This window comes from Aptenodytes forsteri, unplaced genomic scaffold (assembly GCF_000699145.1).
Source record: "Aptenodytes forsteri isolate BGI_AS27 unplaced genomic scaffold, ASM69914v1 Scaffold2, whole genome shotgun sequence".
Lineage (NCBI taxonomy): Eukaryota > Metazoa > Chordata > Aves > Sphenisciformes > Spheniscidae > Aptenodytes > Aptenodytes forsteri.
Genome location: NW_008795695.1, coordinates 7,303,580 through 7,319,007, shown reverse-complemented (window position 1 = coordinate 7,319,007; position 15,428 = coordinate 7,303,580). Strand labels below are relative to the sequence as shown.

At 36.0% G+C, this 15,428-nt stretch overlaps 1 protein-coding gene across 2 annotated transcripts in view; it reads left to right on the top strand.

Moving 5' to 3' along the window:
- The window catches only part of SYNJ1 (synaptojanin 1), a 65,506-nt gene that overhangs the window by 32,405 nt on the left and 17,673 nt on the right, over window positions 1-15,428 (top strand). For both annotated transcript variants that reach the window (XM_009282947.1, XM_019473068.1), the window contains 12 exons: window positions 2,329-2,520; window positions 2,661-2,745; window positions 4,028-4,168; window positions 4,551-4,743; window positions 6,069-6,227; window positions 8,455-8,611; window positions 8,962-9,079; window positions 9,196-9,411; window positions 10,215-10,293; window positions 11,375-11,537; window positions 13,621-13,827; window positions 14,826-14,954. In XM_009282947.1, the coding sequence (XP_009281222.1) occupies window positions 2,329-2,520; window positions 2,661-2,745; window positions 4,028-4,168; window positions 4,551-4,743; window positions 6,069-6,227; window positions 8,455-8,611; window positions 8,962-9,079; window positions 9,196-9,411; window positions 10,215-10,293; window positions 11,375-11,537; window positions 13,621-13,827; window positions 14,826-14,954 (1,839 nt within the window). The remainder of the gene's footprint in view (window positions 1-2,328; window positions 2,521-2,660; window positions 2,746-4,027; window positions 4,169-4,550; window positions 4,744-6,068; window positions 6,228-8,454; window positions 8,612-8,961; window positions 9,080-9,195; window positions 9,412-10,214; window positions 10,294-11,374; window positions 11,538-13,620; window positions 13,828-14,825; window positions 14,955-15,428) is intronic.

The following is a 15,428-nucleotide window of genomic DNA, read 5'->3' as shown; positions in this document are numbered from 1 at the left end:
AATATCCCACCAAGAATTTTAAGTTACTATCCCTTTGTAGACCTGATTTCCAAATGTCTGCCTGCTTAGTATGAACAGCAGTTAAAGTATTTTGCTGCAAAATAACAGAAAATGTAATTGATTGGATTTTTAACATTGTAGAGTGAGACACAATTTTGTTGAAAAGATAAATAGCTAGAAATGTGTAGAAAAATAATGTATGTGGGAGGCTCAGGAGCTCTGAAAAACACTTGGCTCACTGAGTATTTTGGAAAACAGATGAAAATTTAATCTTTTTTTTTCTTTATTCATTTATTCTAATTTAGAAAAAGAGTCATCCTACAATTTGCTAGTTTGCTAGTTTAAAAGTATGAATTTCATGTTTGTAATAAACATGTTGTCAGTGCACTTCTAAAGTTAGATGCTATCCTGGTAAGATTTTTCACATTAGGCGTTCATGACAACATCAGGAGTTAAATAGCAATAATTCAATTTTGCAGCTTTTCTTAAAAGCTGCTTGGTAGTAAGTATGAATTATTTGGAGCAACTATTTAAAATTAAGCAGAAAATTGCTAAATTTGCAAAAGAAAAAGAAGGAACTGAAGTGGCGAGAATAAAAGTCCAAACTCTGCTTTTGAACTTGCTCAGAGTACTATGAAGACTAATCTGTGCAGATCTTCAAGGCTGTCTGTGATGCTATTTTGGGTTCCTCGGGTTCAGCTAATCCTTTGGATGATTTGGGTACTTGTACGTATCGTGGCTACAACATTTCTTGGATGGGTCAGGTGCTTGGGTAGCTTCTGTCCTTGACCCTCGGAGGCTTTTCTGGCATTTGGTGGACTTCTTGACTTGACTGTTATGTAGTGTGTAGATACATTCAGAAGTAGACTCAGTATTTGGCTCTCCCGTGAAAGTGTAAAGTATTCTGTTGGCTCCTTGCTGTTTTCTTGACTTCATTTACCTGGGTTATGAAAAGGAGAGCATGATCCCAAGCATGATCTGCTTGTAGTACCCCAAAGAGACACCAGTCAGTTCATTGTCTTTTATATGTGATTAGCCCATACATGGATATATGATTTGTTTAGCAGTGAAAGAGTTCACAAACAGCAAATACAATATATTATTTTCTTCTATTGTTTCCAGTTTGTTTCAAAATCATGAGGGCTAGAGGATCCCTGATTTTTGTTTTAATTGTGTAGCCAAGATTCTGTAGCAAATTCAAAGGTGGTAAACTTAAAAAGAATAACTAAAAAGACAACAGCAGCTCACTAATCGTCCTATTTTGGGGATTTGAATGAAAATATTGTGCCCAGTAGCTGACCGTTTTGCAAGACAGCACACAGTGAAGGGAAGAATTCCATCTAATATTGCTTATACGATTCTCACAGAGTCTCATAGCCATGCGAGTACTCAAAATAGGTAAATTAATATCACTTAGGTAAAGTACAATGCAAACAATACTGTTTATACCTGATGCAATTTTTATTCCACTGCGATTAAAGAAAAAAAGGAGCGTAATTTTAAAAAATATTCAGATCTGTTCGTTTGCATTAGGAAATATATCTATGTGAGTATATTATGCAGCTGATTTATGAAGGGACTTTTAAAATCTCTGTAACTCTAGTGTCTGACCATTGAATAATCTTGTTTGTTTGTTTGTTTTTCACAGTGCCCTTTGCAGATGGGTCATTACTCTCCCATCTGGCAGATAGAAACAAGGCACAGAGAAAGGCTGGTGTGACAGAGAAATGAGTTTAATTGTTTTGAATCCTAGCCTACTTTCCTCATTAAAGCAGAATTTTAGGAATTCAACTGACCTAAAAAATAATTCCTCTTAAATAGACATACTCTAACATGGATAATGTGCCTTATCTATTTTAGTAAATGTAGTATATCAGTCATTTTTACACTTCTAGAAATTAACATATCTGTAAGTTGGTTTTGAAATGGAGATTGAATTTCATAAATGTAATCTGAAAATGAGGTAGATACCTGTGTTGGCATGTATGAAAAATAATGGTTTCCATAGAGAATCACAGATAGGGTGAAAGAATGACAGATATTTATAAAACATAGACATTATGTTTCTTTTATGTATTATTTACATATCTATTACTTTGAACAAATTACTACTGTCTTTCATTCAGTCACTATCCTACCCAGACAAGTAATATGTCTGCAAATGTACTTTCCCTTGTGAAAAGCTGCATTCATCTTGCTTTCACAGTTTAACTTTCTATATGTCAGTGCATGGATTTGTTGCCATTTTTTTAAGGGAAAGATCTCATTGCCAAGTTTTCTGAAGAAACGTGCTATATAAAAATAACGTTTTTTCAAATGTTTTTGCAGCATCTGTAAAAGTGCTAAAGAGTATGTGTGAAAACTTTTATAAGTATGCAAAACCGAAAAAAATTAGAGTCTGCGTCGGTACGTGGAATGTCAACGGGGGGAAGCAGTTTCGAAGTATTGCCTTTAGAAATCAGACCCTCACCGACTGGCTTCTAGATGCACCAAAGTTAGCTGGTATTCATGAATTCCAAGGTAGGATTTGTATTCTGTCAATTTTTTCTTGAAAACTCTGATTTTCACAATTTGATCATAAACATTAAAATAGATATATGAGGTCTTGGTTCTTAAGTTAATTATAAGTGACAAATAGCTTTTTTATTATTTAAATGCAGATCGCAAAAGCAAGCCTGTAGACATATTTGCCATTGGATTTGAAGAAATGGTGGAGTTAAATGCAGGAAACATTGTGAATGCCAGGTAGGTGATATAATCTATACAGTACTAGTTTAGTTGGTAATCACATTTTTTGAGTAAAATGTTACTTAATTTTTTTTTCTCCAGTTTTGTAATGGTTGGGATTAGTCTGGATTAATTTCTGACTGTATTCCAGTTCTTTCTGCCAGTTTCTGTGCCAGGATTGCAGACTTCATCTCAGCTTTCCCTAGCAAAGCTGTGATCACTTAGATCACGTATAATGTAATCTCAAGGATCCAAACAGTCAGTACTTGACCATATTTTGGATTGCACCTTCAGCAGCCCCTCAACTTTTTCCTTCATTTAACACTTTGAAGGAATTTACCTCCAATGCTCGTAGCGTTCTGCAGTCTCTGTGCCTTCCTACTGCTGGGAACAGCGAGTCCTGTGAAATTACTTCCAAAAGCATGTATTGTTGGTATGCCTTTACATAGTGTCTTGCATCAGATTTTGATCTGTATAAAGCAAGGCTTCTTTCCATACTGTCAGTTTTCACTGTCATTCCATGTATTACATGTATATATTATCATGGAGTTTGCATTTTTCACCCCTAGTGGAGTGGGTTACGAAAATATACTTTTACCAGTGGTAGGCGATGCCAGTGATGAAGTCTTTATGTGTAGTCCTAGGATCGTATTCACTTTGTCCATTGTTTTGTCTGCCTGTTTTGCATGTTTTCTGGTGTTTAGCAAGCTTTAACTCATTGGAAAAAGCATCTACTTTAGCAACTATTAGCCTTTGCACAGGCTTTTGTCTTGAGGACAAAGTGGCGGTTTGTCATCCCCTAATTTTGCACTATGTCTGGTTAACGCTGTTTCCAGGTCTGATATTTTTCATTTATATCCAATGCTTGCTCTGAAAACCATAGTCTGTTAGGTCTCCAGGGAAGTTTCTTCTTGATCTAAGACCACAGACGTCTCTGTTTTCCAATATTGACTGAGCTCTAGGCTAGGAAGTAACTCCCTAGAAAAATTCTTAGGTTTTGCTCCTCTAGTCTAGCCTCAGAAATACAGGAAAGATAGCCCTGGCCCCTAACATTGTCTGTGGCGTTGAGAAAAGTGAGGCAGCATTTTATGAGGCTGAATTTGAAATGATGATGTCATGGCAGTCTATAGCCTGTGTCTCTGCTAGGAGGCATTTGAGCACCATTCACAACTTGGCTTTGGTTTACTACCCCAAGGTTTAGTTAAGGTTATTGTATGAAGTTTATTGAACTAGATCAACAGTTTAGATACCTGCTTAATTTGATTTATTTTAAAACCGGCATTTTTAATCTCACTGCTAGCACAACCAATCAGAAGCTTTGGGCTGCTGAACTGCAGAAGACTATATCAAGAGATTACAAGTATGTGCTGCTGGCTTCTGAGCAGTTGGTGGGCGTCTGCCTTTTTGTGTTCATCAGGCCCCAGCATGCTCCTTTTATCAGGTCAGTGAACACACAGCTGTGCCCAAGTTGGGTCACCTTCAGTTTGCTTTGGATTGCAAGCTAACGTACAAGTGTACTAAGACACGTATGGGGCCCTAAAAGAGCTGTTCCACCTTCTGGGGAGCTAGTTCCTTAAATTCTTTTATCTTAGTTTTTAAATGCCTCATCAGTTGCCAAGAAATCTTGAAAAGCTGAAGTGTTACATTGTTACCTGCTCAATAGCTCTTGGCATTTTTTTAAAACAGCCCAGTGGCCTTACTGCTGTGAAAGAACAATGTGAAAATGTTCTCTTACCAACATAATGTCATACTCAGACATACTTAAAGCTGTTAACTTCTGTGCCATTGTATCTGAAGGTTTAATAGTTGTTTAACTCTTTTAGGGATGTTGCTGTTGACACTGTAAAGACTGGCATGGGAGGAGCCACTGGTAATAAAGGTGCAGTAGCAATTCGGATGTTGTTTCATACATCCAGTCTTTGCTTTGTCTGCAGTCATTTTGCTGCAGGGCAATCACAAGTTAAAGAGAGAAATGAAGACTTCGTAGAAATAGCTCGCAAGCTCGGTTTTCCAATGGTAAGCAACAGTGTTCAAATTCCGTAACGAATGAGAAGTTAAACCCTTTGAGCTCCAGCAGTGTCATCCAGAAGCTCTATTTATTTTTTTTCTGCTCCCCAGATTCCTGTGGAAATCAAATTTTCTCGGGTTAGAGATCTCGGAGATCGTTAAGTTCCCACAATTTTTATTAAAATAGATGATTGCAGAAGGAATAGACCTTTCCAGTGCAATGACTGATAGAGATGATGAAGCATGAATTCACTTGCATTAGGCATCAAAGATTTAGCATAGGAAGGAGACCTTATAGATTCCTGACATGCATGAACTTTTGTAGGCACCGGAGTTGATCAACTATGAAAAAAACAAATCCATGGGAAACAGCACTATTTTCAGTACACAAGAATGATTTTTGATAACTCATTTTAACTTCTTGGTTACTCATTTTCGTCAAGTTAGATTGTACAGTTCTGTACCATATTCTTATAAAGGATTATCAAACACCAAGTAAATACTTGATGATTTTATCAGTGTAACAAAATGCTTCCTTGAGACTTAAAGCTGTCTTAAATTTTGTAGTCAGACTGTCCGTTGCTAGTTTCTGTGGCACTGTGCAGGAGTCTGACATCTTATCTTACAGGGTTTTTTAATTTCTAGATTTGTCCCCATGGTCATGTTTCAGTTTTTCTTGAAAGTACTGTATTCTTACGGTTGTCAGAAACCATAGTTTCCTAAATGCCGCTGTTTTAATCTGCCAGTGAATCTGCTTTGATTTACTTAAGGGCAATGGAAAAATCAAAACAAAGAGGGAAGTAAAAGTTCTCACTTTAAACCCTAGGCTTTGTTTAAACTAACAGAGCCCTTCTGTCTCTCCCTAGCCATGAAAATTGTATGTAACTGAAAAGTCTTCAATTAAATCTGAGTAATAAAGCCCTCGATTTGCATTCTGTCAGGATATTGTGCCACAAGGTCCCAGGGTAGTGTTTTGTTCTCCTTTGTAACCTCTTTGTGACACAGGTAGCAGTCATCATCTTAGAGCAGACTTCTAAAACAAGAGTAGAAAGATGAAGAATTTTAGAATCCAATTCAGATGATTCATGTTTCTTTAGAAATGCAAACTACATAAGAAGTGTTACTTCTTCTTTCATACTCTATATGTGTGAATACCATACAGTTGGCTATGTTGTTCTAACCGTATGAACCCTAAATACTAACATGTATTTCAGTTGTCCTCATCAGCTAGAAATTACGCATATTTTACAGTTAAAAACTGAACTTCTGCACCTGGAAGTAGTATATTTGTCACTTGGTTGTTTTAAACTTCATTATGTGCTTCTGTTTTACAGGGAAGGATGCTCTTTTCCCATGACTATATCTTTTGGTGTGGTGACTTTAATTATCGAATAGATATTCCAAATGAGGAGGTTAAGGACCTAATACGACAACAGAACTGGGATCCCCTTATAGCAGGAGACCAACTTATCAATCAGAAAAATTCCGGACAGGTATCTTAAAAATGTTAACACACTTAAGAATACCTTATTTTTCTTTTTGGCTTTAGCACTTTTCTGTGGTGCTTCTGTAAATCTATATCCTCAGCATGTTTTACTTATCACTTTTGTCCAAGTAGTGGTATGGAAGTGTGGGACATAGCAACATTTAGTAACTTATTCATAGTAACTGACCTGAAGAGGCAGCGGTACAAATACAGTGGCTAGGTGTAGCTAGTGTAGGAGTGAGGTTTTTCTTTCTCTCCTGAAAAAAAAGGACATTGTCATCTTTTTAGAACTTTGTGTTGGAGTTTACTAATTAGAATATTTTTCTTTTTATCAGGTGCAATATTTAAAAAAATATTTATAGAAGTTCTTTTGGTAATGTTTTTGTTTACTTTAAATTGCTGCAGTAATAGGTCTAATGCTGTTACTGTCATTCTGTTGGAAAAAGGAATAGTCCAAACGGAAACCTTTTTACTTACAAAGAAAAAGAGCGTGGAATAACAAAGTCTGAAGAAAGCTTCAGATTTTATATTTTTAGGGTTTCCTGGGAGGCAGCACGTAGCAATTAAAGGAATATTTATAATGAATCAAATTTTGTGTGAAACTCTGTATTCTTTCTTTCCAGCTTTATGTGGGAATACTGTAGTTGGTAAAATGAGAGACAATCCTCCGTTGTTTTGTCTGCTTGCCAGCACTTTGATCATAAGCAGTGTTTTTTCTGAATTAAGAGTTCTCTTCCATTTGTGCTGGTGTCTTGTGCACCAGAACAGGAGCAAAAACACTTGGTAATTTTTAATTTTTTTTTTTATAGCCCAGTTCCTAGAGAAAGAGGTGTACGTTCAAATGGGCGGACAGCGTGATTGTTAATTGGACCAAAACAAAAGAGAGGTGTAGAGGTCTTGGGGACACGTCCAGCAGTTATAAAGCTATGGAAACTACCAGAATATGAAAAAGACTCAAAATAGTCTCCTGGCTGGGAAGAAGAAGGGGTAGTATTGCACCTTTGGGGTAATATTCCATTCTTTGGAAGTGGCTGGCTGGGCAGCAGGGGTTATCAGCTGGCTAGCGAGGGTAGCTCCACGGTTGTTGCATGTGGCTGTTAACCGGTGTATCTGCTGTTCAGGAAAGGCATTTACTTAGCAATTTTCTTTGTAAAAGTAGGTTAAGAAATAATTGCCAAAGGCAAAGAAATTAATAAATTGTCTCAGAAGTTGCAGATCTTCTGACATTCTGACATTGACCTTCGGACATTGATTTTTAAATTGACTGGATTTCAATTTATATTTCCAACAAGGAAAGCAGGCTAACCTGTCATTTGGTGCAGACTTGACTATAAGATCTGAGTTAGATTTATATTTTACAGACCTCTGATGTGAAATAAAACTGCCTGTACAAGATTAAACTCAAGACTGGAGCTGGTTAAGTTAACTAAAGGGTTTTAGCTTATGTCTAGTTTAAACACTTAAGGAGTGAGCAAATCTCCTGGCCTTCTAGGGTCTTGCATCAGCTGGCTGTATCTGTTTATGTTGCAAAGTACCTAACAGATTTTTTTGATTCCTTTCAATTGACTCTGTATCTGTAAATACCATGTGTACTCTTGGCAGATAATTTCACATAATATCTCTTTTTATTCTGCTTTCCTATTTGCTTGAGAAGAAATGGTGATACTGTCTCTCTAATCTTTCAGTTCATATTGAATGTATTAAGGACTCTTTTTTTTTTTTCTTTCTTTTTTTTTTTTTTCTCCTTAACTCCTATTTATTGGTGGGGCATCTTGTGTCAATTTGAGGGAGTGCTTTGCATGTTCAGATAGGTACATAGAAGATAGGTACATAAAATATAAACCTTAATTCCCAACTTTTGCTGATGCGTGAGCAACTAACCAACTACTTGAAGTGCTGTGGACAGCATCTGTGTTCTGGATGACCTCAAGTTCTGAACGACGACGGAGGAACAGCAGATTGCTCATGAGCCTGGGTTTAAAGATATAAATGTTGACATACTTCTGTTTAATGATGATCTGTCTGGGTCACTATTTAGTCTTAGTGGCAAATGTAGAATGTTTTCAGCAGATAAAATTTGGAGAAGGATTCATATTATCAAATGACTTTTTTTTTTTTTTTGAGATGTGTATACAGGTTTTCACTGTTAGAAAAGAGAATTCTGATTAGTTTCAAGCTGTTTCCCATCTGTTTCTGTCTTCTGGCATGACACATAACTGCTTTGTTTCTTACAGATTTTTAGGGGATTTTTGGAAGGGAAAATAAATTTTGCTCCTACATACAAATATGATCTGTTTTCTGATGACTATGATACCAGTGAAAAATGTCGCACGCCAGCATGGACAGATCGTATTCTTTGGAGAAGAAGAAAATGGCCTTTTGACCGATCAGGTTTGAGTGCTTCCTTAAATTGTTTAAAATATTATTTTAACTGGCTTACAGAATCCATTGAGTGACATTCACAGTGCCAGTGATTCTGAGCTTCTATCCCTGACTTTGTATGAGACAGAAAGCTTAAATAGCATCTGCAGTAAATACAGTGACGCTGAACAGGAGGATCAAGAATCAGATACCAGTTACTGATATTTCAGTAGTTCAAAAGGAACTTCTGTTTTCTTCTGTAGAACACTTGGTTTTGGTTTACTTTCTTTTTTCTCTTTTTACAAATAGCTTATTTTTTAAAGCATATTCTTGCAATCACTGTGTTTTTCCCTTTTTGTTTTCATTAATACTGAATGTAGCTGAAGACCTGGATCTTCTGAATGCTAGTTTTCATGATGACAGTAATGTCCCTTACACATGGAATCCTGGTACTTTGTTGCACTACGGAAGAGCAGAGCTGAAAACATCTGATCATAGGTTTCAGTTTTATTTTATACATTACTTCCTAATCATTGAAGGTTTAATATTCATGTTATATAGTTTGTTGCTCGGATACTCTGCTTACAGGTTTTTCTCGTGTATTTTTTTACAAGGCCTGTGGTTGCATTGATTGACATCGACATATTTGAAATTGAAGCAGAAGAGAGACAAAAAGTTTATAAGGAGGTGATTGCAACGCAAGGACCACCTGATGGTACTGTAATGGTCTCCATCAGAAGTTCTTCAGCAGAAGAAAACTATTTTGATGATAACTTGATTGATGATCTTCTTCAAAAATTTGCAAGCTATGGTGAAGTTATACTTATAAGGTTAAAAAGACTTTTTACTTTTAATCTCTATTCCTCTTCATTGTTCCCACCTATTTCCTGCATAAAGTTACTTTCTTAGTGGGCATTTCAGTTATGATCTGCTTCATTTTTAACATTTAGATTTCAACTTTAATGTCTTCACAGTTGAAAATTAGTTTTACATACCTGTATGTGTCTCAGTTTTCAGACTTAGTTTTTTCGGATACTCTTTATTTTTGAGATACTGACTTTGTCAGAAATCAGTCAGAGTTAAAACTTGTTATTTATGTAATTTTGTACAAATTTTGTATTCTAAAATTAGGTTAGTAGTTTTAAATGAACAGAAGGTGAGAGGATCCCTGTGATTGTTGCATTTTTACTAAGCTGTTAATTGAACTACAAGTGTTGTGGCATTTTGTTTGGGTTTTCAGGGGCTTGTTTCATTTTGTTTTGGTTTGTTTTTTTTCCAGAAGACTAGGAGCATAGTCCCAAGTCCATAGTGTGATGTAACATGGAACACCTAATACAAATATCTAACCTGTAGTCACACAGTTACTATTGAATGTGAAACTGTAGTCACGTAATTTTTAAGAGGACAGTGCTTTTGTTGTGTGATATTTACCTGGTTCTCTTTTGCTTTTTTTTTTTTGTTGCAAGGATACATTCAGTTAAAGCTTATTATCCAATTACATATATTTTAATGAACTTAAAAAAATAATGCTTCTCCATGAACTGAAACATTGAAAAACCTTTAAGATAAGAGGCTTCAAAAGTTAGTAGGTAGGATAAAGTATTTTAATAATTGTTTCCAATGGACTTTGCAGGTTCGTGGAAGACAAGATGTGGGTAACATTTTTGGAAGGAAGCTCTGCTTTGAATGTTATGAATTTGAATGGTACTGAGGTAATGTAAAAATTACTGAACCTTCATATAGCAAGAGAAAATCCAACTTTTTAAAGAATACTTGGGTGGGTTGGGTTTTTTGTTTGTTTTTAATCCTTAAAAGTTTTTTCATGTTCCATACTAGTATAATATTTGACATAATTTTTTTTTTTTTTTTTTTTTTTTACTTTTGATAGCCAAATAGCATTATGTTGAGTTTCAAAAGCCAGCTGAGAGAAGTACCAAACTTAATTTATGTTTAGGAGGAGGACAGTAAGAGAAATGAATATCCCATATTGAGGGGCATCTTCATCAAACGAGGGATTTTTTTAATTGGGGGGGGTGATAATGATTTAAAAAGCGGAGTTTTTACCTTGAATTTATAGTATGAACCAGTTTATCATATTTATAGCCTGCAATTATTTAAAATTCAGCACTCCTGTACTTCAGTCACTTAAAAATGTCAAAATTTCAGCTCTCATTGACTTCTGTAATCTTGTAAAATTTTTAATCTTTGTAAAATTTTTAATTTTCATGTTCAGATTTTTACTGATCTATGTTCCTGTTAAGACTTAGATTCTGTAATGTGATGTTTGCAGATGGATCCTTGCATCTGCTGAGAGTTTCACTGGCAGTCCGTGCAGGATATGGGCTCAGTGTCATGTGTCAGTTTGCAGAATGAAGGCCTGCTCTTTTATCAGTCTCTAAAAATGACTTTATTAATGTAGTTTATAAGCAAGTCTGTTTTTCTTTACAAAGAGTGGTGTTTCTGTCGGAATAAAGACACCAGAAGCTTTCCTATTAACTGAAAAGGAAAATCTTATGAGACAAGTTGTTAGTTTTTCTTTAGAAAAATATTAAATAGTTGTTATTAACAGTTTAAACTACATAAATGTATTTAATTACCAAAAATGAAGTGAAAAACATAATTATTTCTGTGACGTGTCACTGTCATTGTTTAGTCCCAGAAATTCTGATAACCTTATGTGTGATATTTTCAGTAATTTTTTTTTCTTTTAGAATCTAGAAATCTAGAATGCTGTAGTTTAATGTTCCTACTCTTAACAATTTCTGTTTTGTGCATACCTTTTTGGCAATTCAGCTACTAGGAAGGATTATAAACATAAGCTTGAAAAATCCAGATTGGATCAGAAGTTTGGAAGATGAAATGAATCTAGAGAAGATTAATATTGGGCTGCCTTCATCGACAAGCTCCACTTTGCTTTGTGAAGATGCTGAGGTTACTGCAGACTATGATATGGAAGGTGTGTTGAAATAAAGTATTCCTCTTTTTGAAATGCTTACAGTCCTAAATAATGTGGTTAATTTAATGCATATATCAATACTTTAATTTAACAAGTTTATGCCCATCTAAAACAGATAAATTAGAAATCCCGTTATTTCCAACAGTATCTCAACAACCTGTCGAGCAGTGTCAGTTTGCACTGTATCTCTAGGTTTTACTGATTTGCTGACATTCTCTTTATTCTTCTCACTTTATCCTGTGACCTACCCTCTCAGAGTCACTTCATTCAGGCAACTTTTACTGTTCATGGAGATACCCTATAAGCAGGATATACACCACCTCAGAGTGCAAAGCAATTATTTTTTTGCCAATACACGTAATAGATTAATAGGACTAATGAGCTCCCATGCTAAGCATTGATATGCTTACCACCCCCAAGAAGACACCTGGTGAGCCTTTGACAGGCAGGCAAATGTGAGTCAGGCAAGGAAACCTTCAACCTCTGTTGCTCCTTGGAGCAGGCTGATCTTTGGCATTGATGAGTTGCTGTTTTCTGGTTCCTTGATTTTTGTCAGTTTTGGTTTTTACCTGAAGGGTTTTTATATCTTTTCATGTCATGCTTTTCTAGCGGAATCCTCAAGTTGCTGAATATTACTGTTGCAGCAATTGTGCCTCTGCATTTTTGCTTTTCTTTACTTGCATGTTTCTAATCTATATACTTTGTCACAGCTTATTTTTTAATCTATTAATTAATTTTTATGAAAGGTCTGCTTCACTCTCTTCTCTGCATTAAAATATATTCTTCTTATATCCTTGGCAAGTAAAACAGCTGTTTTTCGAACAGCAGCAACCCCCCCCACACACACACGCCTTACCTGCTGACACTTCCTGTGGGTATTGCATTTCCATATGTATTTTACAGAGTCTTTTTTTGTCAGTTCTTGAACAGATATACTTTCTAGATATAGTCATTGTGTCTATATTGATTTATTCCGAGTAGCTCATTTGCTTTGAATTTCTATCCAAGCTCCTTAGTGGCAAACATTTTATTGCAAAAGATCCTTAGTGGCAAACATTACATTGCAAAAGATTTCAGAAAAGAGATGGCAGCTATGTATACTGGAAGGAGTAGACTAAGGTTTTTTTGTACAGGTATTTCATAAAGGAAGATATGTTTTGGTAAAGGTACAGATATGGGAAACCTGTATGAAAAGTTGGAATTTGTGTTAGCGTCTGTGCCATAAGATACTTCAGTACTTCCAGTGCGGGTAGGAAACAGAACTTTAACAGTTTAGACGCCTGTATGATTGGTTGATTTTATTAATAGTCCTACGTGAAATGGTATGATTCCCTTAAAATGTGACATCTCAAATCCCACAAGACTCTTAAGAGCTAATATCTAATTAGCAGCCTGGTTACTCTGTTACTGCTGAGCAGTGCAGAGTTGAAGCTGGAACTTCTGTAGAACATTGTGTGTCGTTCATGTACCTGAAGAGAGAGAAGCCTAGAAGTTACGGAAGAAAGGATTACTATGGTGTGATGGGATAATTGTCTATTTTAGGCATTTTGAATATCAACATAAAAATATTCTAAATTGACAGTTCACTTTTCAAAGGCATGTCCATGTTGAACCTTTTTTTTAAACATCATTCCACCTTTTCAAACAGAAGTTATTACAAATAGCAGATATCGTGAAATCCCCTGCCCAGCCTCCTGAAGAATAAGTGAAGCTTGCCATCTGTTGCGAACCAGGGAAATAATGTTTGCAAAGGTGGTCTTTGTAAAGCTAATTGTTTCTTAGATTAAGCAACATTACAGTTGCCACACTATTATAATTGCCTATAATATATATCCATAATATATAGTGTGCATTTGGAGTATTTTCAACTGGTTTGAATATATATGCATTCTTCACGTGTAATTTTTTATGATGCAAGAATCATACTTTGGTTGCTGAGCTAATTCCTTGGAATTTGAGGGCTTTTTGCAGAAAATCCCATGCCCAGAATCAGTTTATAATTTCCCCATTTTTTAAAATAAGTAACTATTGTTCCCTTTATTTTACATGCTTTCTCTTTTTTGGGGTGGGGTTTGTTATTTAGGAGACATTGATGACTATAGTGCTGAAGTAGAAGAAATCCTTCCTCAGCATCTACAGCCAACGTCAAGCTCTGGTCTTGGAACTTCCCCAAGCTCTTCACCGCGTTCCAGTCCCTGTCAATCCCCTACGCTGTCAGATGGACCTGCGCTCCCAGTGAGACCGAGCCGAGCACCAACAAAAACTCCTGGACCACCTGTTTCCACACACAGTGTGTATTACATTGCTCGACTACCTCTATTACGACTGTACACTCTGGCAGCTGTATGGCCCAGTGGTAGAATACTAGCTCATAGATTATTTTTAATAGAGCTTTTAGATTAATATAAAAGGCTATTCTTGTCATTATCTAGCATTTTACGCATAAGTGGCCCTGAGCAAATCAGCTCATTCTTTGTGGCTCGGTTTTCCTGACAGGCAGTGGAAGAGCTTTGTTTCCCAAGTCTTATTTAGCACACTGTCCACTGATCTACGCTGCTGCAAACTATCTAACTTGCTCTAGTTCTTTAGCATTTCATCGTGAAGGAGACATCTCAAAAAGTTATGTGATTAATAGGCTTTCTAAGTTGATTAGTTTGAAACCTCTGCTCAGAAATTCTGTTGCAACGTGTCAGTATAATCCTAGTTCACTTTAGTCATACTCTTCAAATACAGCCCATTTCAATTAATGCTCCTATCAGCTGTAATATGTAAATTGTAATCAGTAGATCTGTAAACTGGGTGTATAATATGAAAGCTTCTGTTTAAACACAACTTCATTTTAGTGACAAAGTGGACATTTAGAATTACAGTGTTTGGAATGGCTTCTAGAACAGTTTATTTCAATGTAATTTGGAGTAACTTTACAAAGACTGCTAAAATGCCTTCAGAATTCCCCTTCTAACTTTTTTTTCCAGAGCACTTAGTTCACAGATAAGGGTCAAAATCAAAACTTGGAACTCTGCAATTTGTAAGAATGTTCAGGGTGTCATGAAAAGCATATACTGATAAAAGCGTATGAGACAAAAATCTCGGTTTAGGAAATCTGCTTCTTTTCACCGTTGGTTTATTCCTCTTGTTTTCCCTCTGTCAAAAACTTCCGTATCATCGTTTCCAGGGCTGGGGACTGACTGTCCTCTCTGTGAAAATAACTTGCTATTAGAAAAGCTTTACTGTGGTTAGAATGTACAAGTGATTAATTTTTGCATTGGTTTTTGTCACGTTCTTCAGCTGAATTTCAGCTCGGTACCCAACAGAAAGAGTCTTCTCAGAGCTTGGAGCCTAAGCGTCCTCCACCACCTCGCCCTGTTGCTCCTCCTGCACGCCCTGCTCCGCCACAGAGGCCGCCTCCACCATCAGGTAATGCGGTGACGTGTATGAGGTGGTCAGGAATATTTTGTTTCAAGTCTGTGATGTGAACTTTGAAGCCCACACCCAACCTACATATTGTATTATTGGTTTGGGGCTCAATGGAACATACAATTTTTTCACTAAAATGTTTAGTTGGTACATTTAATAGCAATAACAGCATGGGAAATAACAGCATTTTTCAGTACCATTTAAATATTATTGCCTTTGCTTGGTGAATAAGTTTTAAAATTTTTATAAACTTATTTTCACAGTTTAAAAATGTGGGCTTCCTACAGCAGTGTTTACTCAACATTTTCATTTTTATAGCATCTTCATTTTTAAAATAAAAGAGAAATAATCTTGTGCATTCACTGATTTATGCTCCTTTAATTTTGGCATCAGTATGCATGCATTTTATCATGTCCAAGTTTTTAATGTAGAGTTCATCTGGATCATCTGAAAATGTAAACAATTGAGCACTAA